At 34.0% G+C, this 25437-nt stretch overlaps 3 protein-coding genes across 4 annotated transcripts in view; 2 read left to right on the forward strand and 1 right to left on the reverse strand.

Annotated features, from left to right (window-relative positions):
* LOC127841132 (uncharacterized) overlaps positions 1–25437 on the forward strand; it is a 322925-nt gene that overhangs the window by 132593 nt on the left and 164895 nt on the right. The gene's annotated exons all lie outside the window — the stretch shown is intronic.
* Positions 2294–25437, reverse strand: part of LOC127841163 (uncharacterized) — a 43393-nt gene continuing 20249 nt past the window's right edge. Inside the window, exons 2-3 of the mRNA XM_052369788.1 lie at positions 4920–4988; positions 2294–4208 (exon numbers count right to left, since the gene is read on the reverse strand). Coding sequence (XP_052225748.1) covers positions 3424–4208; positions 4920–4988 — 854 coding nt within the window. The 3' untranslated portion in view covers positions 2294–3423. The remainder of the gene's footprint in view (positions 4209–4919; positions 4989–25437) is intronic.
* Positions 20477–24689, forward strand: LOC127841153 (uncharacterized). Its single transcript, XM_052369778.1, has 3 exons — positions 20477–20542; positions 21644–21859; positions 23629–24689. The coding sequence occupies exons 2-3, from the start codon at positions 21857–21859 to the stop codon at positions 24667–24669; spliced, it is 1044 nt and encodes a 347-aa protein (XP_052225738.1). The 5' UTR covers positions 20477–20542; positions 21644–21856; the 3' UTR covers positions 24670–24689.

The following is a 25437-nucleotide window of genomic DNA, read 5'->3' on the forward strand; positions in this document are numbered from 1 at the left end:
CTTTTGAATGAAAAATGACCCGAAAACTTATTTATTTTCATTAACGCAGCATGATCGTTTTACTTACCATATGACAAGTACACCATCATATTGGTTTCATTTTAGAGACCTCCGTCTCCGAGTGGTTTATGTCGCTGATTGCCCCTTGTCGCTTAGGGTTCGATCATTGCATGGGTGAGTGGGTGAATCATGTAACTGGGGAAGCCGTCCAGTCTTAATAATTTCACTACTGTGACCGCTTCACTACTTACCTCTAACAGTAGTAAAAGCGTTCAAGGGTCTAGATTAATCGAGATCGGAAGCCGTCAAGCTGTCTTACGGGAGGTCGGTGCTTTCTTCTATGATAAAATGTTCACCTGGGGTCTTCCTCAACCACTACAAGCTGGGAGAAATCGGCATACTCGTATGACCTATATAGGTGAATTTTATTATAAAGAATAACATTCCATCGATGAAATCACAAAATGTCAGTTCATTTTCTTCAACGATTTAAATTTTACAGAGGTTTAGTAACAAGGACCCCTAGTTTCAAAAGTCACAAAAGAACAATATCGCGTATAACCACATTGAGCTGCAGCAGTTACGGACAATTGGTCATGGATTTTTTCCGGCATAAATCTATCCCACACTTGAACGACTACATAAGCAAGGTATAGCAGGTAACTTACAAACCTCACCCCAAGCATAGTTTGCTTGGTTCATGCCGTATAGTTGTTTGTGTTTTCCTGTTCTAGAGTCATACTGCGCATAGCTTCAATACGGGCGCGATAAAAGGCCCTGGAGAAACATGGCATTCATGTTCCAGTTCGCAATAACTGTTTCTGTGCTCGTATAGATCACATTCGACATTTGGACTGAAACTTCCGAAGCATAACAACACTTTCGCGGTTGTAAATCTAAATGATAGATGTTACTGGTGGTATTGAGATTTTGTGACGTTTGATACCAGGGGTTATTGTGATTAAACTTCTATTAAATTTGAACTGTTGGAGATAGTAAACTGAAATTTTGTCATTTAATTGATGAAATGTTATTCTTATTAACAAAATTCAAGATTTTGATTACTTTGATTTTAATGTAGAATAATTGAATAAATCACAGATTACCAATTATAAATTTTGTTCAGTATAGTATGTGTCGTGCTCTCCAATAGTATTTGACAAAACATTTAGTGCAAATCAAAAAGCATAGAAAATACTATACACGAACCTCGTATCAATATCAATTATAAGATTGACTGAAACAGTCCATTAACCCATTTATGCCTGTTGGACTCTTCTGCCGGCAGCAGTCAGATGAGTCCATTTCCAATCAAAAAGGTATCTGATATATCTTGTTCTATGTTTAGACTATTTCTTACAGAAATTCCTTTCAACGCTGTTTGCCAATGCCTTTTTGTAGACGCTAGACATAAAATGGGTTAACTTGTCAATGAGAATAAATAAGTAGACAAGTCTGTGTCACTTTTTGTTTCACTGTTCAAGCTTGTGTTTTGCATGGCATCTAGTGACTTTGTTATTAAGAGTAAAGTATGTGCAAATCGAAATAGAAGGCAATAACAACGCATCTCAGGAACGCATACATGTTTACTTTGGAATTCCGCAATTAAAAACAAAATGATAAATTCCCTTTGTTTCCTTTTCAAATCAGAGGAGTCCAATTACAATATGTTAAAAAATGATGCAATTCTATGAAAGGAAAAATCTGTTGTGAGTGAACCAGAAATATTCCAATGACAACTTGTTTTAAATTCAAAGTTAAATATTATCTGGTTATACAAAATTACCTATGTTAGTATAATTATATAAAATCACACTCAAACATATCCGTCCATGTTGCTTTTTAAAGTTGAACTAAATTAACATGCAGATTCCATCAAACATTTTAAGGTATAAATATCGTTCATATGTATCACTGATAAAATGTTTGATAAAACATTTGGGGTTTTTCTACATCAAATTGAAATTGTAAAAACATATAAAAAATAGCAGTATCTGACTGAAGCGAAAAGGTAAATGATTTCAAACACATGTAAATTTGCGTATGCAATTAATTGTATCAATGTCATGCATTTATTTTCCCGGGTCATGATTGCTGATATGACATCGAAGTTTATTGTACTTTTTCATCCGTTAAACAGCAATAGAAGGTGGTTAATTGAAACAAGAAAGTTATTTCAATAAAAGAAATGAACATGGCCTATTGAACTTCAAGTAGCAGTACATATATGAATGTTACAAATCAAAATGGAGGTCAAACATTTGTAATAAGTATAGAAATATGTAATGCCAAATTTGTGTTTGTATATTTATTCGATCTTTCTTCTGCAAACATCTATAACAGCAGGGCAACGGGAGTGGCATAATACATGTATAAACTCAGGGATATATAAATAATTGATCGATTTAACGTTTGAGACATAAACAAATAAAGGGACGTTTCAAATCATAATTTAAAGTTGTTACTTTCTGATTTCAAAATTTTGAAATAAAAGTTTTATCACTTTTACGCCAAAACTTAAGGACTATGAAAACGCATGCCTTGGATAGGTGCTGTTTTTCATCTTAAATATTTATTGTATAATTATTTCTGTGCATAATGCTTGAACCAATTTATTACCGTCATTTAGACACAAACAGATTGAAAATTGATTGAGTAATAAAGAAATTATCCCCCAATAAAGACCGTGCTCCAAAAGTACAAAGTAAAACTGTTTGCTACTTATAATGAGATAGCAACTATAACGTGAATGACATCAGGTCCAACAAGTTTATATACGGACTCATGTGAGGTCCAGTGGCAAAAAAATGAACTTAAAAGGGACTTTGAAAACCCATGCCTATGTTTTATGGGATTTTGTACAAGGAAACGAAATTTGAAAGATTCTACCAAGAGTACATAAACTAGAACATTAACTTTACCGCTGGAAATGTTTGAAAATGTTGAAATGTATATGCACACTAAAGTCTTGTCCGTTAAAGCACATCATGTGTAAATAAAAACGCACACTTTTCAACACAATGTGATTGACGTACCAAATACGCTTAACAATGGTATTCTCAGAAACACATTCACTGGAAGCTTTCTACGAAAAGTCAACATTAAAACCTTAGAAACGTCAGTGCCAACCACTGGCGGATCTAATAGACTGATATATCCTTGCCATTTGGCCTCACAGTTAAAATGTAATACATGCGATTCATCTTAACAACTGCAATCTTATCTCAAGTAGCAAAAAGTGTTACTTTCGTTCTTTGGAGAATTTCTTTATCGTGCGACAGTTCATTATTACCGACTCAATTTTAGATAATTTTATGTCTTAATGTCAATAATGAATATGCTATTTAGAATGTGTAAGGATATTATCATAGTATATATTGTATTATTCGAACCGTGCGTTTTCATAGTCCTTAAGTATATGTCCTAAACAATTTCGTTACATTTCTCTTGTTGAGCACTGTTATCCAACTCCTTCAGGCAGAATTGCCACTTCCTCCATCCTCCAAGATTGTACCCATACACAAAATTGGCCCGTACGCTTTCTCTGTAATACGTGATGTTGTTACTGTAATGATAGTTGTGGGTTTCTATAGCCTTTCGTTTCGAATCAGCTGACCATCGACGTCGTATTTGGTATTTGCATCGTTGGTTTGTGGCTTGAACTTGCTGAAGCACATACGTTGCCTGAACGTGATTTTCATCGTTTCCCTCGGATCTGCAGAACCAATTAGCGTGCATAACAATGATGTTACAATCCCAGATTGGGATGTCGGATGTCGCAACAAAGACACTGCATCCCGTTAGCAAAGCCGTTACAAACATAGCACTACGTTGAGAAACGTACGGAATAAATGTGTACGAGATAGTGTTCCGTTCGTCAATAGGTAACAGAACAGTATTGACTTGGGTCCGTACCCAAGAATTAAACGGATTCGAGGATTTCTTAACAATCGGAACAAGTCGTAATGTGTTCGGGTATTGGTCTGTTTCTTTGACAAGAGTGCATTCCGTTGGTTCCCAACAGTCAAGAGTCCAAGTTTGATTGTTTTCCTCCAATCTCTCACGGAATACAAATTGCCCTATACTCTTTCGACAACCGTTGTGGTTAACGTTATCACCCTTCAAGATAAATATTTTAGTTCTCCTCAGCACCTTTAGGAAATCGTTAACTGCGTTGCCGTCATCACCATCGATCAATCCACTTGAAGCTAGAAGAAAAAAAATTACAATATTGACAAATCAATCCATACAAACGGGTCGTGCTATTGTTTTGACTGTGGGCACAGTTTTATGCTTAAATGTCAAATACACTCTATAGACTGACTGAATATAATTTTAGTAAATGAAATAAGAAATGATTCTTTGAACTTTTTTGGGTTAAACGTTGGAGTTTTTAAACATAAGTGTGCTTGAGTGTGTGTATAATGTCTTTTGTATATAGTGCGCATGATGGTCTCTATTTGACCCGGGCCATGATATATAGCAAACTAAGAATTATTCTTTGAAGCCTAAACAGACAAAACAGCCAGCATTATCCGAAGTAGATTGCAGTTGCGCACATGATTATTCATAACACTTGACCTTTTTAGTAAAAACCGTTTTAAGAATAATAACATTAAAAGACAAAACAATGTAACGCTATATAGCATGGGCTGTTATTTAAAAAAACATAGCCAGGAACATATATCCGGTTGAACAAATATGAATGAGGCAAAAAGGCTTTGTATAAACCGTGCATCAGCTAGGTCTGCGTTTCAAACTGGGCTTGCCCAACCGTGGTACTAAGTATCGATAATGACCTATATAAACATTGATGGTAATAACACACAGCCTTTGTATAAACCGTTCATCAGATCAAAAGGATCAAGGTGTATTTCGATCTTGTTTAAAATTCAAAAGTTTTCTTAAAATGACCTTACCTCGATTATCTGCACACACTGAAGCACCGACTGCAGCGAGGAGCCCTAGATTTATCACAAGAGACAACCCTGAAAATCAGACTATTGTTTAGAAAAGAAATGACGCTTTGAATATGCGAAAATGACTATTAAGCACTTGAACAAGTTTGATTTAAGTAAATTATTTTGTATAATGGAATTGGGATGTATGTGTTCTCGTACTTCACATGTAAAAACAACTCCTGAATGCGTTGTTCATTCGTCATAAAAAGTTTATATTATAGCTGTGATACTGCATGTCGCCTTGATAAAAGTGGTCAAAAAAGATACTTTCCAGAAGAACAGTGATAAGCTTATTGAAAATGATCCCCAAAATGGTACGTACATGTATATACTGGTATCGGAGCTATTACCAGGAGGGACAAGTTTCTCGGATGTTTGTCATCATTTGCACATATGCTAGAAAAATTTTCTACACAATCTTCACAAACTTTCAACAATGCATCTATTGTATCTATCTAACCGATACAATATTTCATAAAAATGAACTATGTAATCTTAAGTTTCTGCTAGTCAAATATAGTGTGGATAGAAAGCGACGTCGTGCTAAATTGACGTCAACGTTACGTCGTTCCTGGGGCCATGTTGATTTTGGTATGTCTTTGCGAATAGATGCTCGATCTTAACCATTAGGTTCAGTGACACATTATTTTGAAAAACAAAACATCATTTCCTTTTAGCAATCTACGATCTTATAGTTTCAAAAATTATTGAATGGCTTCCAAGTTGCTGAATAGTCAGTTTAAAAACTTACTCCCGAAATACTTGTCTCCAGTTTGGTTATTTTAGCGTATTTTAAGGGTCCCTTTTGGAGCCCTAAAAGAAGCTTAAAAATGATGCCTCACATAAAAAAATAAGTGGAAATGTAGAATTTAAACCTAACTTATTTTTGCGAAAGAAATTAACGTTGTACATCGTTCCGTTTTCTTTTAATGTTTAAAAAATGTTAGATGTTCTTCCTAGAATAGGTCCCAAGCCAGTAATGTAGGTAAGACATGGAAATAAAACTTTTGTCATTAAAACAGTAAAGCGAGGGAAGGATTTCACATGTTTCCACAAAAACAGACGCTTCCAGAGACTAAGAAAAAAAGTGTTAAATCACATCCGAAGTGAATAAAATGCTGTTTGTGTTAACTACATGCAATTTAAGTTACCAGTTTTTTTAATTCTTTTAACTTTATTAACACCCTATTGGTCATTAAAAAATATAGAATAGGGTTGTTTAGGAACAAAAACTTTTTAATCTACAAAGTTTATGCTCGTTCACTGAACGGATAGTATTGAATGATGTTGGATTCATGTCCGTGCACTGCGCGAACATTAAATTTGCCAATGATCGAAAACTAATGTCCGTGCAGTGAGCGAACATGAATTTTGTAGATAAAAATGATTTTTGTTCCAAAACAACCCTACTCTATATTTAATGACCAATCCTATTTTAAAATAATAGGGTGTTATTTTGTTTTTAATACTCACTGAATCTATTAAAGATATAAAACACAGGATAGCACCTGCGGAGATATATAACGACACTTTTGTTTATGTTTGGGGTCATAATTTACGAAAACAATAATCATGTTCAACAAAAAGAAGATCAAGCTTTAGTAAACTTGACAAAGGAAAACATCTTGAACACACAACCACTGGCGGAAGTTACGTCACTCCTTTAGTATGGTTACAATAGCCAGCTTATGAGTAAACATATTTAATTATAAAATGATTTTTGAAAAGGCCCATATAATTGTAAAACTTGCGACACAAAACAGAAAAAGAACATACATGTTTACTTGAATATCACATATCAATTATCAACTTTTTGAAGCAGATAACAACAACAACAAAACAATGATACGCCAAGATACAATTCACTTATTTTGTAAACAAAAAATATATAAAAGAACTTTACAGTACTGTATTCTACATTCCATGTTTGACCTGTTTACAGTAATTGGATTGATAAGCCATCCGTATTCCGTTTTGAATCTAGCTGAGAAATTATTATTTTATTGATGATGGCTACGTTTGAAAATGCCGAACATGCAAACATGAAACATTTAAGGAGAGAGAAAAAATGTTTTAAAATAAAAGTGAGCACCCATTTAAAAATCTCTTTTGCACAAATCTAGTTGTGACATACATGTATTTGATGCAGAACTTTTGTACAACTGGGCCCTTTGGAATCGTAAATATCTGCATGTCCGGGATTTTTTTCGAGATTTTTGCATGTCCGGCTTTTTTATGATTAAATTGATGTTAATTTGTCACCTGTGCCATTTTATTGCTGCATGTTGACATTTGATGATATTTTAAACAATGCCCATCATTTAACGTCAAACTTCTGTAAGAATCATCAACTTTTGAAAATTAAGGTTCGGCAGTTAACAGTATCCAGATTAAGTTTGCAAATCCAGATTATTTGCAAACTTATTTTTTTTATTTATTGAACAATTGTTATGAAATTTTGCATATTTGTAGGGGGCATTGAGTACATACATATAATTGAAAAAAAAGAGTTAAAATGTTTTTGGAAAGTAGAGTTATTTGATGATAAAGTTGCCATCCCCCATTGGATCCCAACGGGGTTTTGGCTCCCCCGTTAAGAATTGCAATTCTCCAACGGGAGTTTTTTCCAGACGGGAGAATTTTACCTATATTTTACAAAAAATGTAATTTAAATATTATGCTTTGTTTTCTGTTTCAATGTTTACAAATACACATGTTTAAGTTATAATTGTAAGAAATATGTACTTTAATTAGAAAATAAAGTGTTTGTAGATTTTCTTCCCCCGTGGGGTTTTGACGGGGGATCCCGTCCATCTCCCATATCCATTAAACTCCAACGGGGTTTTCACGGGGGACCCCGTCAATCCCCCATTTAAATTAAACTCCAATGGGAGTTTGACGGGGGATCCCCGTTTAACTCCAATTTATAAAGAACTCCAATGGGAGTTTGACCAGAGAAGGGAGGGAGGGATCAGACTTCAATAAACAGTTTATACCCATTGCAATATATTCCATTGTATAAAGAGTAAAAGACACCAAACTTTATTAAATAATTGATGTTTTCTTTTTAAGGTGTCAAAATCAATTTATAATTTTTGAATTTTCTTAACTCGGTACGTTACGTTGAATAAAATGTCTTTTTGAAAGAGATTAGACCCACATATTGCTATTTCTGGAAAGATGAATTTAAAACGTTCCATAATTTTGAAAGACTGTATAAATAATATAGTGACTTATCTCGAAAATATATTACATTTACCTTTTGATAATCCAAACATTGCTTTTATCCATTTCTGTGATGATAAATACAATCCAGAAAGACAATAACATTGGAAACATACTTATTGTCATTCGGAATTGTATTATTGTGTTGTTTATTCCCCTTTAACAGTTTTTGAAGTTTTTTGCTCGAAATTTTGAGTCCGTCTATAATGCGTATATGACTCATTTTCGCGAATATGAACGAAACGAACGAATATGATCGAATATTTGCAATATTGATGCTTTTTCTGCAATGTTTTTATCAACAAATTACAGTTTAATTTAAAATACAATTAAGACTGTTAACATAAATAGAGCAATTCTCTAGCCATTATCATGTTTCGAACTCTAAAGTCATGTTCGCGAATATGAACATTGTTTTTAGGCTATACAATAACCACGACGACTCCACAATACAAGGTTTACAGTCAACTCGTACCTAAGTCAACTCGCACGGTAGTTAACTCGCACGTTGTTTGGTCAACTCGCACGGAAGTCAACTCGTACCTAAAAGTCAACTCGCACGGTAGTGAAACTATTGATGTGTTGATGGGTTCTGAATGAGTTATTTATGCATAAACACAAATGAGAAATACTTTCAGAGTTTAGTTCAATACTTCTTATTGCAATATTTTCACAAAATAACACATTTTTTTAACAAATTGTGTTTACACCAGGTTACATTATCGGCACATTATAACAGACAGTAAACGTACATTTTAAAATATATTTTTTTAACTATTATTTTTATTAAAATATTTGAAACACACATTGTCAAAGCTTTATCATGTACACAAGTAGACATTCATCTATATACTCTTATTTTAATATTTATTTCAATATTTACATACAGTATCAAAGCTGTACAATATGTACACAAGTAGACATACATCTATATACTTTTATTTTAATATTTATTTCAATATTTACACACATTATCAAAGATTTACAATATGTACACTAATATTGTAATTTAATGAATAGGACATAAAGACTGATAGAACTATGAATTATTAAGTATTTAATATTTGTCATAAAACTATTAATGAAGATCCCGTTACCTATGGAAAACTTATTGCGCACACAATTATAAGTAAAAAAGGTATAACAATTATGTTAACGTGAGTACAAATACGTATAGCTTAGTATCATATAAACCGAGTATATATGATTATCATACCTACATGTATTGAAACATTTTTGTACGCAAAGATTATTAATTTTACAATAATAATCAGTCATAATACAATTTTACAGAATCAAATGTGTATTTAATTAATAATTTAATAAAATTGCCCGGCATTATTAAAATTTGAACATGAGTTACAGTTCTACATTAATTAATTAAATATTAAATTGTAAAGCATGACAAATTAAAATATTTATTTAAGTATTCCATACTACAGCCTTATTGCTAGGCAACCCCTATCAGTAATAGCCTTATCTACCCCTCGATTATCAGTACCCTCATCAGCTCTGAATGACTGACAGATTATCTGTTTATTGTAATTTTAGGGGTGGGAAATAGGATATGGTGTTTTCAGGTATTGTTACTTTCTTGACTGATTAGGTGACATATGGTTTATTATTACAATTCCAAATTAACAATTAAAGTGATATTATGGGCATGTTTCACTGTTGAATTGAGCTGAACATAATTAACAGGTCAAAAGAGTTAGTTTAAATGTGGTTACTGACGAATTATCTGCAACTCATCTTGCTGCCAGTTGTTTATAAAAAGTATATATTATAGTCGATATTTTACATGACTCACCCAGTCCTCTAAGCCGAAATGATCCGTAAAACAAAATAGTGTATTTGTGTCGTATGAACGAATCTGCACTAAAACTAGATTTAGATTCACTTCGTAAATCAAATCTTGTGTGTCGTCAGTTGTCATAACGAAACTACGTTTGATATTCAAATGGTTTATTTTTCTCTTTCCGGGATACTGTTGTAGTATGTTGATGCTGCATTAACAAATATAAGTGTATATTAAGTGAAAACGCCAAAAATAAACAACGGTTGCGATAGACACCTATAAACTGTAATATTCCTATAATATCACTTTAACATACTAACGTATGAACATTTCAAAATATGTCATAGCTTATTAAAAAAGTAAAACATATCAGCTTATATAAAATTTATAACAATTAAATAGAAATTAGAATACAAATAATTAACAAAAACAAAACATGAACGCTGAAAAAGAGCTTTACAAAGACTACATAGACATTTCACAAATGTCACGAAAAACCACTTAAATGTTCACTCGATCTTAACAGAATAAATACAGCAGGAAGAATTATATTCATAGAAGAATTTCCATATAAAAAATGTTAGAAAACCATTTTAAAACAGCCGATATCTGTTAATATTCGCCCCTTTCGCGAATATAGTACGGGCAAAAGCCCGCGAAGCGGGCGTTGACCGTTCATACATATGGGAATCTAGACATAAAATTACGTAAGTATACCACATATGGATACGTCTCAAAAAAATTTGCCACGCGACATATATTTTCGCGATGCTATTTATGACCTTGAACAAATCAAAAACACTTTGACATATGCTAAATCACATGTAAATACATACCTCAGGAAAAGTTATATCAATGACATCATAATTGTGTAGCGAATCGCACTAAATATTCTCGATTTATTTGTTTTTCTTCGCAACCGTTCCAGAATTAAGTCATTACTCAATTATCTCCCCTGAATGCTCTTCTTCAGTGGGTATAAGCCGAAGACTGGTTCACTACATATAGTGACAGTCTTTACCAAACACAATTTAGGTGAACATAACCCGTCTTTAATATATTGCCGAAGCTCAGATTTCTGTCGAATTTATTTGCTTTGATCTTTTCGATATCTTATTGTTATTATTATCCTGACAAATCACAAACGCTTGTTAAAAAAATATTTGTTTTGAACATTATAGTTGGCATCTCTATTCTTCCAGTATTCTCGCGGTATTTCAATAACGACACCCTACTGTTTATTTGTCAGAATAAAATTATGTGACGCATTTTCCATTCGCTCTCAGAAAGCATTCTATACATAGATGGTGACGTCACTTCGTTATTGTCAGTAAGACCGGTGTGTACACAATGTCTCAGAAAGAAGTTTTACGTGTGATCATGAGCAATATTCTGGTAAGTTGTCGTTGTTATCCACCAGGAACACATTTATTCACAAAATTTAAAGATATTCCGATCTAACTTTTTAGTCTTTTAGCTTTTACTTTTAACGTATTTACACCTCGTCTGCTCGCACTTTACCGATATCCCGAAAGGTTACATATCACTATAATAAGTTTAGGCCTAAAACCACAAAATCCGATACCGTTGGATTTTCGTACCACAATCTTACGTAAAAAATCTTCCAGATTCGAAATCAACAAAAAACAAGACATTTATAAATTGTCTGCATTAATGCCATTATTGACCAAATTTTAAGATATTTGTTGGTTTTCCGTTTTTAGAAGCTGTTCTGCGAAGGCAAGAGCTGGGCATCATACAAGCCATTCTATCCAGCAAAACTGACAGTTTTGGTTTACAGAAATCAACAAAGGAGGGATTCATGAACTATCAAATTTCCAAGCTATACACACAGTTATTATCTGTGGTAATCTTTATTGGTTCTGTTTGTTTACTTGGATGGAACATGTGTGAACTTTTATAGAACTTTGAAAAGTCTATATATGTCTATCTATAAACAAAAATCAGCTATTGTATAATAAGATCAGATGTGCAAACAATGTCAAAGGGTTGTTAAATTAACAATTTGAAGGCAATTATGCTGAAAAAAATATGAAAGTTCCCATGCAAATTTTGTCTGTATATCGACAAGTGTCTGCCGATAATTGTCAAACTAGTAATACAAAACTTACCACAAGTATGTAAAAGCACTCAGTACCTGTGATCATTTTTAGTAAGATAGTGTAATTCAAAACAGTAGCAAATAGCTTGTTTAGTAAATGCATAATGCAATTAATATGATTTCCGTTCTATTGTGTAATTAATAAATTGGTTGTTACTTGTTAATCCATAATAAATGTTTTATGGCTAGTACAAAACCAGCAATGTTAATTTTGTAAACGGTAATACAATAACACCACTTTGTAATTTCATATACGTAAATATTCTTGAAATGTAGGTTGGTGACAGTGTTTTAGTTTTACTTATTTTGTAACTATTATTTTATGTGCAAATAAATGATGTGAAGTGTTTTGTATCTCCACACAATACCACATACCTTTTTATATATGTTCTGTGTTATTTGAATGTTTAAATAAACAAATATGGATGATATAACATGATGCATTCTAATGTTTGCATTCAAATTGTAACTATAGAGTTAAGTGTATGCAGTTTAGACTGTGATTTTAGAATTGCTACAAAATGGCTAGTTTTTTAGTGGCGACAAAATTTAAACTATTCAACAATAGTTTGCGAAAAAAAATTAGAAACCTGCAAGATACCTGTATTTATTAAATATTTTAATTGCGAATCAAGTATGTTGTTATGCTGTTACACATAATTATACATTGATAATAAATAAGAAGACAATTAGTGGTGTTAATGTTTCCCAACAGTAGAAATCATTCTTCTGATGAAGTCAGTGATATACAGACGAAAGCTCCAGGTATGGCTTTCAATACGTAGTGTGTGTTATTTGACAGTCTAAAACTTATTGGATTTAAAAAAAATCCTGTCAAATTTGTCAATCAAAATTGATTTGACACATCACATGATTTTGATTATGTTAAATCAGTGTACTGTATGCTAAATGCAACTGCTTTAGCAAGCTGTCAAGTTGAATTGAGACATTTGATGAAGCAAACTGTTTCCTGGGTAGGACCAGTATTTAGTGTCTATATGACGTACCATGACGTCGAAAGTCTACAAGACCTACTAAGTAGAACGAGAAAAGTACTTCGACGTACAATTTTCACCAACCCTTGAGTGTTAGCCAATCAGAAGACACCTTACGTCTGTTGCTTTTAGAGATTTTTGATATTGAACATTATTATTATTATTATTTATACTGAATTATGCGACTATCGACTGCTTTCTCATAGATATTGTGCGTATTTATTAAACATTATTATTATTATAATTTATACCAAATTATGCGACTATCGACCGCTAACTCATAGATATTGTGCGTATATATTGACCTGGCGTGGCGGAATTAACCTCTGACTTATGCAAGTTATGGTTATCACAAAATACGACAAACGGGGGTTTATAATACATTATTTATCCCATTAATGCAGGGATGGAAACTAACGTTTTACAATTGGTTGCCTGTGTGGGCAACCATCTTTACTATTTTGGTTGCCCAGCTAAAGACTAACGAGCCCAGTACAATGTACATGTAGTGTCATGTGTATCTAATACTTTCTTTAAATAAAAGATAACTGAACAAAATTGCTTACATTACACACTTTCTGTGTATAATGTCTTAATAGTCAGTTGAATAATTTCCTTGGTCTTTATGAATAAATATTATTAAAATTATTAATCAACAGCCGCCAATTTTATCAAATGTTTAGAACCTAATTGTACTTGAATGTTTTAAGCTTAAAAAATCTAGTTGCCCGACTGGACTACCAACTTTGGAATTTAAGTTGCCCAGGCTAAAATCAACTTGCCCCGGGCTCACGGGCAACCACTAATTTCCCTCTCTGTAATGCTTGGTAACTGGTTACCGTTGGGAATTTCCAACACAGTAATGCGCTGGACGGTCGTGATACTCCGCCCCGCATGATCATTTCATACACACAATATGCTGAATAATTTTAATTTTAAAAAGGTAACAATTGAATCTTCTTCAAATTTGTATATAATCTATTTCAATGCATTAAATACTTGAAACTTCTATGTGTTGTTTTTTTGCCATTCTGATATTTTTATTCATTTTGTCCTCAACTAAAAAAGAGATTTTAAACATTTATTATGAATAAATCTGAAGGAAAAGCGGCTCAAGAGACTAGTGTTTTGATTGGCTGTTCAGAAAATGTGTACGTAGAAGTACAAACATGTATGTAAAGTACAAATTGTACTTTTACGTACAAATATATTCTTCGAAGTGTATTTTATATTCATGTCGACGTACAATTATTGTTCTTCGACGTACATTTCTCTTTTTAACGTGTAGGTCTTCTTGACTTTCAACCCAAATGGTACGCCATAGTATGTCTTTAGGGTTATCTAAAGAATGCTTCCACTTTAAGGATCAATACAGAGACCTCCCAGTGACTAAGCCAGTTAGCAGACACCCCATCCACTATACCACAGACACCGAACCAGCTATAAATTCCTGTGGCTAGAAAACAAAAAAAATAAGATGCTAGATCTTTAAGCTTGGAACATGTAACTCGTTTTAAGATCGATTTTTTTGAATGCATAACTTAATTATTGCAACAATTATCATATTTTGAACACAATCATATATCCATATATTTATTAAAAATACATGGTTATCAAAAAAACTTAAAAAGCTTTTGCCCGTAAATTAGGTAGCACCTATAATCATATTAATATACGCTCTTTAGTCGTACCGAGCACATATCAGTGAAAGGGGGAAAAATTACATATCTTTAGGGTATGGGTAACCTATGGTCTTTAAAAATCGATTAGGAATTTATTAAAGGTATTTCTTGTGTTAGGTTTAAGAAAGAATGTCTCAAAATATTGTAAAACAAGAAATATCTTTAAAAAAGATATACGGCGTAAATAGTTTAATGAATAAGATCAAGTATAGCGAATGTCTTTTTCTGTGCAGTTCTTAGCTGCATCACACGCAGTACGGGATGTTACGGGGAGTTTTCGCGGCTTATTTTTCATTATAACATATTGCTGGTCATAAACCTATAGATACAAAACAGAAAACCAAAAGAAGAATGGAAGTGAAATTTAAACATATGAGTCAACCGGCCACACGAGAAGTATCCGTATTTATAGGCGCGTTCTTCGAACAAACCTGTTTTAGTGGTTTGTCGGGCATTGCTATTTGATTCGATTATTAACAGTATCAATTATCATCGTGCTAATGCTTAAAGTGATATTATGGGCATTTTGCACTGTTGAATTGAGCTGAAAAGAATTAACAGGTCAAAATAGTTAGTTAAAATGTGGTTACTGATTAATTATCTGCAACTCACCTTGCTACCAGTTGTTTATAAAAATATATTTTATATTCGATATTCTTACGTGACCCACCCAGTCCTGTAAGCTGAAATGATCCGTAAAACAATTTCGTGTCTTTGTGTCGTATGAACAAATCTGCACTAAAACTAAATTTAGGTTCAACTCGTAAACGCATGATCAGTTGTCAAACGAAAGTACGGTTGATATTCAAATGCATTATTTTTCTCTTTCTGGTATATTGTTTTAGTATGATGATGCTGCATTAATTAATATAAGTGTATATGAAGTAGAAACATAAAAAATAATCAACGGTTGCGATAGACACCTATAAACTGTTACATGCTCATAATATCACTTTAGTACATTAGGCAATATGGACGAATAATTATTGTTAAATTTATCAACAATAATATTTATCATTGTATTGTTGAAAACACATTAAGAATCTATTATTTACATACCATAATTATATTGCTGAATATCTTCATTTAACATATTTCTGGTCTAAAGAAAATTCCAGGTCACCTAGTTCACGGATAGCGTCTTTATTATATAACGATTATTTTACTGGCCGCCAACTCCGGTGATGACCTGTATATAAACTCTGAATGTCCGCGAAATGACCCGATATACCTCGCGGTTGAAATGCAATGCTTTAAAGTGAGGCCTCGCTTCCATTGCTCTTTATACTTTTACATGTTAACATGTTGACAGGAATAAGGAAGAAAGTACTAAATATGAGAACATAGCCTTTTAAGTATAAACGCTCTTGCGCTGGTAATACTCTGAAAATAAAAGGTGTACGCACAAACTGTATTGATGTCGAGAATTGAGTGTAAAACTGTTCTATCTATTAAGCCTTTTAATTCGAGATAAAATTGTTTCATACAGTAAAACAGTGTTACAAAGACGCGGATATGTTTCCGATGTTCTGGTGGTATACTCAAATCAGCCAATGGAATAAATGAAGTGTATTCATTCGTACCTAGCCGCGGGAAATTTTATTGGAATTTTATTGGACACTTACAAAGGTCAGGCTAAGGTGAAAAGCTGGCTTATTCAGCTTACGCCGAAAAAACATTGAAAATTGAAACTAGCGACAGCTCCTTTGCAAGGATATTTTGGATCTCCAAAAAGGAGGTTTTTGCGAAGGTCAATATTTCACGCTGCAGAAACAGAACAGAACTTAGAAGGTAAATTGTGAAAAATCTAAAGACTTCTAGGTAAATAAGCACAGCACATGGTTGAAATTAATGAGTAATGTAGCCAAACTAGAATTGCATTCTGTTTGAATGTACTTTGCATGACATGAAATGGATAAATTTCTCAATTTTTCATTAAAAAGTAGGTGGGTGGGGGAAAGGGTGTCAGACAATTCACCCCCAAGACAATTCATCCCCTGGACAATTCACTCCAGAATTTGATTTCCTTGGACAATACACCCCCAAGACAATTCACTGCCATATTTTTTATATGATATTGTATTGTCATTTGCTTTTGTCATATTTTAAAATAAGTTGTGAACAGATGTTTGGGGTTATAATTTTGACTTTGTAGCATAATTTTGATGTGAAGATAATAAATGTAGTATGTAAATGAAAGATGAAATAGTGTTTTTTGTCAAATGCAATCCAACCAATGCTTTTTTTTCTATAAACTGTGTTACAACATATAAAATTGAAACAAATTAAGTATTTTGTACTTATAATATTTGTGCATTGGATTTAAATAGAAACAGTCTGCGAAATAAGCGCACGCCCGTTGGCCTGGGCGTGTAAATTATAGCTCTGGCCTATTAAAATTGCCATATTGTACACCCGTCGTGCCAGTAGAAATTCCGTGTATCAATATTGTTTCATTTTTAAGTGTGATAAAAGTCATTATTTTGTGAGTACTTTGCGAAGATTTCCGACAGAACTTCGTTCAACTTCGCCTAAAATACGAGATTTAAACGCGTTTCGATTGGTCCATACATTAAACGGTCATTTTCGAGTCGTAACACAGGCCACGTGGTGAACAATTTAGACTGGTTATTTACTATTGGCACACGTCATGCTGATGTGTTTTCTGCTGAAGTAAACTTATCAACGTACGCGGCTTGCATTTCCGGAATAAACATCGTTTTACTTTGTAACCTTGTTTGTGTGTTTATTTCCAAAGTTGTAAGTCCCTACGCGCATAAGGCTGCATAATGCTTAAATACGTAGCTGGAGCGAAGCCAGGCAAGAAACTGCCCACTTCTGATCGTAAGTCAACAAATGACTATGAAAAATCACGGAAACGTGAATTTCAAGAAAAGTGGTAAAAAATCAGTGATGAAGGAGAAGCTACTTCTGTAAGACAGAGTTTAATAAGCTACCCTTAAAAACACAGCATAAGAAAAAAGTCAACATGTATGATAAAAGTATGCCATCTATGCCTTCACTTGTCAAGTAAACTTCTGGAAAATAACTATCAGGTTGCTTGTTTTACAGGATATGGTTTCTGACTAAGAGGATCTCTAGGATTGACATGACGCCTTATCAGTGATCGCTCCGCCCACTTAATCACGTGGCTCAGCATGAAGAAATCCTAGACAAGCTAACACCAAAATGGCTTCTTTGCCTATAGACTGCATATAGATTTACGCGATATTCCGGATGATTTTATGGACTTGTTTAACACCATATTACACGTGTAAAGGGGTTGATGCCATTTAGTTATTCTGCAAATGCAAAAAATATAAGATTAAAGAGAACATCAGCTATTTATAACGGGTAAATCGGTACATTAAACACGCTCTCAAACGCTTGCGCGCTTCCCGAAATCGAACCCGTTATTACGTGTAATGGTGGTATTTGCAATAAATTAACACCTCACCGGTATTTACCCGTGTAATTAACAAAATTATTACAGAAACATTCCCCCCTACCCGTGTATTTGACACGAAGTAGCGCTTTATAACTGGGAATTCGGTGAAGTTTTACGCGCTTTCTGACGCCGGGTGGGTACCTCAATCCCACATGTTATTGCGTATAAAAGTGATATTAATCATATTAAACATTGCTTATGGGACATTTATCAATCACTATAATTTAAAGCGCAAAACCAACACAGTCGTTTGGATATTGTCTGATATAAAATTAGCGTTGTACGAAAGGGAATACGGTCAGGCTATTATAAATTAATAAGGCTACCAATATCAGACGCTCTCGCAGGTACCGACTTCCGCGAAGTTACCGCATTTATTGTTTAACTAATATCAGTAATAATAACTCTTTTACAATAGCATTTATCGATACGTATTTATTAAAATAATAACAAAATGGTTTTCACTTGTTTCTGACACACACAGAAACGCGATTTTTAACGGGGATTTCGTAAAGTTACACGAATTGGGTACCAAAATTCTCAATTATTTTACATGCACACATAATACATACTTAATAATGCTTAGTTATTGCTTATATGACATTTCAAGTTTGTGAAATAAATAAATGTTCTTTAAAGGAGATCTCAATAATTTTTTAAGCTTCCACTCGCTCTTGTCAAGACCTCATTTCCGCGTTGGAAATGGTATAAAATTTAATTCATCTAACTTATCTTTCTGGATACCAAATGTCAGAGTTGCATTAACCCTTTTTACACCGTTTTTGCCATATTTCATTTCCGTTTTTTAATCCGAACAAAATATAGAAACTCGTTTAAAAAATGAGATCTAGGCATTCGAGCTCCTAGTGTGGATTAAAAGCGTTTATTGGTGACACGACATGAGCGCAAATGTGTAGATACCGTTAATAAGATAATAAATCACATGTCACCTTCAAATAACATGTATGATGTCAATTAAGTGCATTACCATCAGAGTAATAAAATACAGCATGAATTAGGCTTCATGGTGGGTTTTATTTCTCTTTAAGTAATGCAGATGAACCTCGCTTCTGACCTAGTAACTGATAAAACTATTTTAAAAAAGTGAAATATTATGTGATAATCAGATCGATAACATAAACTATTTAAATCTGCTAGTATATCCGATAAAAATATATTATAATTGTCTTTGACAGTGTTGACTTTCAGTTGTTCGTGGTGACGACCGCATGTATTTATTCATCTCTTACAGTTCTCAAGATCTCTTTTTATGTCCCCCACTATAGTAGTGGGGGACATATTGTTTTTGCCCTGTCTGTCTGTCTGTTGGTCTGTTGGTCTGTCTGTTGGTCTGTTGGTCTGTTTGTGCCAACTTTAACATTTTGCAATAACTTTTGCTATATTGAAGATAGCAACTTCATATTTGGCATGCATGTGTATCTCATGGAGCTGCACATTTTGAGTGGTGAAAGGTCAAGGTCATCCTTCAAGGTCAGAGGTCAAATATATGTGGCCAAAATCACTCATTTTATGAATACTTTTTTAATATTGAAGATAGCAACTTGATATTTGGCATGCATGTGTATCTCATGGAGCTGCACATTTTGAGTGGTGAAAGGTCAAGGTCAAGGTCATCCTTCAAGGTCAGAGGTCAAATATATGTGGCCCAAATCGCTTATTTTATGAATACTTTTGCAATATTGAAGATAGCAACTTGATATTTGGCATGCATGTGCATCTCATGGAGCTGCACATTTTGAGTGGTGAAAGGTCAAGGTCATCCTTCAAGGTCAGAGGTCAAATATATGTGGCCCAAATCGCTTATTTTATTAATACTTTTGCAACATTGAAGATAGCAACTTGATATTTGGCATGCATGTGTATCTCATGGAGCTGCACATTTCGAGTGGTGAAAGGTCAAGGTCATCCTTCACAAGGTCAAGGTCATCCTACAAGGTCAAACATCATATAGGGGGTTATTGTGTTTCACAAACACATCTTGTTGGCTTTGGAAACGATATAAATTAAAAGTCACCAACTAATCTTTCAGGATATCGATTGTCCGAGTTACATAATCCCCATTGACACCGTTAAACCATTATTTTCGTATAGCCTTCAGCTTCACATGTATAAATTAGCATATCGTTCTAGCGACTCGCTCTTTACAGAACCGGTTTAACCGATTGAAAATCATTTAATTGAGCGAACCCTATGACGTCAACAACCACATTTCTCATAATCGTTTTAGCGCTCGAAGCGACAACATCGTGCACGTTAAATCTATTCTTCTTTTGGACCACGTGTTCGGTTGGTAAGTCTTACTTGGTGATTTTTATTTTATATTGAGTGCGCTTTAGGACGCTGTCCAGAGCTTTGGTTTTGGGAATTGAAATGACCAGCACTCGTGGGGACGATGTCCTCAGACTATCCGACTCGTCGGATACTGAATTTTCTGGTTTCGACATTGTCGACACGCCATACGTTGCTCAAACAATTGATGTTTGTACAGACGATGTCTGTACCGAAAAACGACATAAAAGTCCGGTGAAAGGGAAAAAGATTGTAAAATCCTCTAAAAAATCCAAACCTGAAAGTAAAAAGAAACCTAAACCGGATTCGCAAAAGCCTTCATGTTCGAAAAGTAAAAAACAAACTATGGACTTAAATAATTTGTCTTCTGAAGACCTTTTGGTATTGAAACAAAAGCTTGGCTTAGTTGCCGAGCAATCTGACAGAAGACCATTTTATGACAGACCCAATATTCACGTCTCAATTGATAGAGATGACATTTCGGACAATGAACATATTTCGGATAATGAACACATTTCGGACAATGAACATGGCTCTAGTGTGGCAAGGAAAATTTGTAATGAACTTTTTTCCAATAGTGATTCTGACGAGGAATGGTCGCCTCCCAAAACCAAAGCTATGGAGAAGGGTCAACATATTGCTGATTCCCTTGCTAATATGATTAATTTAGCTTGTAGTACACCTTGTGACATTGAGGGAATTGTTTCTAAATATAAAATTCCTGGGAACCTTGACAAAGCCTGCCCTCCTATTGTTAATGCCGAGGTGTGGCGTATAATGGATAGAAAAGGCCATGCCTCAGATAAGGGGCTGCAAGATGTGCAGGCAATTTTGACTGCTGCTATGGTTCCCATTATCAAGCTCGCAGAAACAGTTAAAAAGTCAAATGTTAAAGTTCAATGCAAGGAATATATTGCAGATGCCCTTACTCTAATGGGTCAAGTGCAATACAATATTTCTGTTAAACGCAGATATGGTATTAGGCCACACCTGAATAAAAAGTATGCATCACTATGCAATGTTAGTATGCCAATCACTACCAAGTTGTTTGGAGATGATGTTACAAAAGACCTGAAAGCCTGTGACTCAATGTTTAATATAGGATCAGGAAAACCATGGTGGAAGTCAAAGACTCTACGTCCAACTCACAGGCCATACAGAGGCAGTTCCAATTATTCAAATTATGGTGGCGCTGGTGTAGGCCGTTTCCAACCATACCCACAGAGAGGCGGGCGACCTTTTCGAAGGGGTCTCTCAGGTGGCAGTTTTCGAGGACGAGGTGTATACGGCCAATCCCCAAGTGGAAAATAGATCGATGGTAGGTAAGACACAGTTCTTTATTGATTCATGGAGAAGATTAACCTCAGATAAATGGGTTTTAGATACTGTCAGTGGTTACAGGATTGTTTTTGATAAACAACCTATTCAAAAAAGAGTGCCTTTGGAAATTCCCTTTATAAGTGAACAGCGTAAGATTGTGGAGGAAGAAATTAAGACCTTGATAAACATAGGTGCCATTGTTGAAACTATACACGAACCAAATGAGTTTATTTCAACACTGTTTATTGTTCCAAAACCGAACGGGAAATATCGACCTGTTATAAATTTAAAGTTTTTAAATGAGTTTGTTCAATACAATCATTTTAAACAAGAAACCTTTAAGGTGGTTCTTGATTTATTGCAAAAAGATGATTTTTTGACTTCTGTTGATATGGAGCAAGCTTATTTTCATATACCAATACATGCGGAAAGTCAAAAGTTTTTGAAATTTTATTGGAATGGCCATTTATATAAATTTGTGTGTTTGTGTTTTGGTTTAGCATCGGCACCATATGTGTTTACTAAAGTGTTGAAACCAGTCTTTTCATATTTTCGTCAGATTGGGATACGCTGTTCGTACTATATTGATGACTCTTTAACAATGAATAAAGACAAAGAGACTTGCAAAAACAATACTGATACAGTTGTCCATATTCTTACATCACTGGGATTTTCTATCAATGACAAGAAATCTGTTTTAGTTCCCACACAAAGAATAGTGTTTTTTGGGTTTGTAATTGACACTGTACTTTTCAGAGTATTTTTAACAGAAGAAAAGTTGGAGAAAATACGTAAACAAGCTGAAAAGTTGTTAAAAACAAAATTAGTTGTTGTAAGACATTTAGCGTCTTTTATTGGGTTGTTAGTTAATGCATTTAATGCAGTGTTAGAAGCGCCTTTACATTATAGATCTTTAGAAAGAGACAAGCTTACTGGCTTGTGTTCAGACTCAAACTTTGACAATAGTATTCAGTTGTCAATATCATCCAGAAATGACATTATCTGGTGGCTTAACAATGTGCGAGACAAAAATGGTAAAAGCATAAAACCAAAACTCATTTCTTGTCATTGCAAGACTGATGCTTCTCTTCAAGGATGGGGTGGTGTGAATACCCAAAATAATAAATATGCTAATGGCAGATGGACGACAAATGAAATGCAATTATCCATAAATATTTTGGAACTGATGGCAATTTTTAATGTCTTGCAATCCCTTTATTCAGACTATTGTAATGAACATATTGAAATCCAATCAGATAATGTAACCGCCATCAAGTATATTAATGATATGGGTGGAATGACATGCAGTGTTATGGACTCTATAGCCAGGGATGTATGGTATTGGTGTATTAAAAGGGACATATTTATTACAGCCGTTCACATACCAGGTGTCAAAAATGTTGAAGCTGATTTTTATTCCAGAAATTTTTCTGATTCATCAGAATGGATGTTAAAGAAACAGGTTTTTGAAAGAATTTGCTGTCAGTTTTTTACACCGTTGATTGATCTATTTGCATCAAGGTTAAACAAGCAAACCGAGCTATTTGTGTCATGGTTTCAAGAGCCAGGTGCAATATTTGCTAATGCTTTTCATATGTCATGGCATGATACTAAACCATATATTTTTCCACCGTTTTCATTAGTAGGGAAGGTAATCTGCAAAATTAAAGAAGATGCTGTGGACAGAGCAATTGTTATATTTCCTTTATGGCGGACACAACCTTGGTTTCCTTGTTTAATGGAAATTATTTCTGATTTTCCGGTCAGACTTCCAAGACATCGAGACATCCTGACATTACCACACAATGGACAAGTTCACCCGTTGTCAAAGAGACTCGACTTGGTCGCGGCAGTTGTATCGGGGAGGCCCTCCGTTGTAGAGGACTTTCATCAGAGACTACAACCATCATCTTGGCTGCCTGGAGAAGAGGAACTCTCAAACAGTATGATTCTGCATGGCGGAAGTGGATGTCTTGGTGTATGTGCAGGGAAACTTCTCCCTTTAACTCATCTGAAGTAACTGTACTTCAATACTTGGAGCATTTAAGGTCTATTAACAAGTCATACTCTGTGTTGAACACTCATAAATCAATGTTAATGCAAACATTACCCTTTTTTGGAAATAAGTGGTGTAAAGACTGTTTTTTAATTCAGAAATTTATGAAGGGAGTTTTTCATTCTCGTCCTCCAGTACCTAGATACCAGTTTGTGTGGGATGTTACTCTTGTATTGAATTTTTTAAAGTCTTTGAATCCATTGTGTAATTTATCATTAAAAATGTTAACATTTAAAGTGGTTGCACTTTTGGCATTAGGAAATGCACCTAGAGCTCAAACTTTGATTTCTATGGATTTGTCTTGTATGAAAAAAGAAGGGGCTGTGCTTATTTGTGTGTTTCCTAATTTATTGAAAACTACCAAGTTAGGTAGACCTTATGTTATGAAGATTGAACATTTTAAGGATGAAAAATTATGCATTTTGCATTCTTTGTTGTTTTATATTAGAGTTACGAAACCACTTAGGAAATCTTCAAAATTGTTCATTTCTTATGTGACTTATAAAGCAGTTACATCTAGTACTATTGCTAGATGGCTAAAGAGTGTGTTGGACCTTTCAGGTATAAACACTGATTATTTTAAAGCACATTCATTTCGAAGTGCCTCTACATCAGCTGCATATGCAAAAGGTTGTAGACTTAAAGACATCTTAAGTACAGCTGATTGGACATCAGATAAGAATTTTAAAAAGTTCTATTTGAGGGAGTCTGTTGATTCAAAAAGTTTTGTAAACAGCGTGTTTTCAAAGTAACGTTTAATTAAATATTAGGACGGGATTTTCTCTGTTTATGAATACTTCATTATTATGACATTGTTACAGTAATGTCAATAATTGTGGTTGTTAGGCTACATATGTTCATTTTCTTATTGAATTTGTTGATATTTACATGTATCCTACAAATTTGATATTCAATGAAATTTGGGAAAATAAATGTATTTTTCTTGCATATGGTATTGCTCAGTGTTGGTTTTGATTTGTTCTTTTTTAAACTGAGTATATGTTCTAATTGTTATTTATGCAGGCGTTTTTTGTCTTTAAAGATGCTAATTTATACATGTGAAGCTGAAGGCTATACGAAAATAATGTCCCCTCATCCAAGCTTTAGTGAGGGATGAAGGGGCATTATTGGAGTATAGCCGGAGGCTGAGCATGTATAAACCCAACCCTTTTACATATTTTATGAAGATTGTTTTTTAATCCCATATGTATTGGATTCCCTCCCATGATACGGGTATTCACAAAAAACGCCTAGCTTTAAACTTATGAGAAATGTGGTTGTTGACGTCATAGGGTTCGCTCAATTAAATGATTTTCAATCGGTTAAACCGGTTCTGTAAAGAGCGAGTCGCTAGAACGATATGCTAATTTATACATGCTCAGCCTCCGGCTATACTCCAATAATGCCCCTTCATCCCTCACTAAAGCTTGGATGAGGGGACATTTTTAATCGTTTTTTTTAAGAGGAAAACAAAAGAAACTCATTGGAATAAAAGTGAACTTTAACATGTAGCTTGTCTA

Source organism: Dreissena polymorpha, chromosome 1 (assembly GCF_020536995.1).
Source record: "Dreissena polymorpha isolate Duluth1 chromosome 1, UMN_Dpol_1.0, whole genome shotgun sequence".
NCBI lineage: Eukaryota > Metazoa > Mollusca > Bivalvia > Myida > Dreissenidae > Dreissena > Dreissena polymorpha.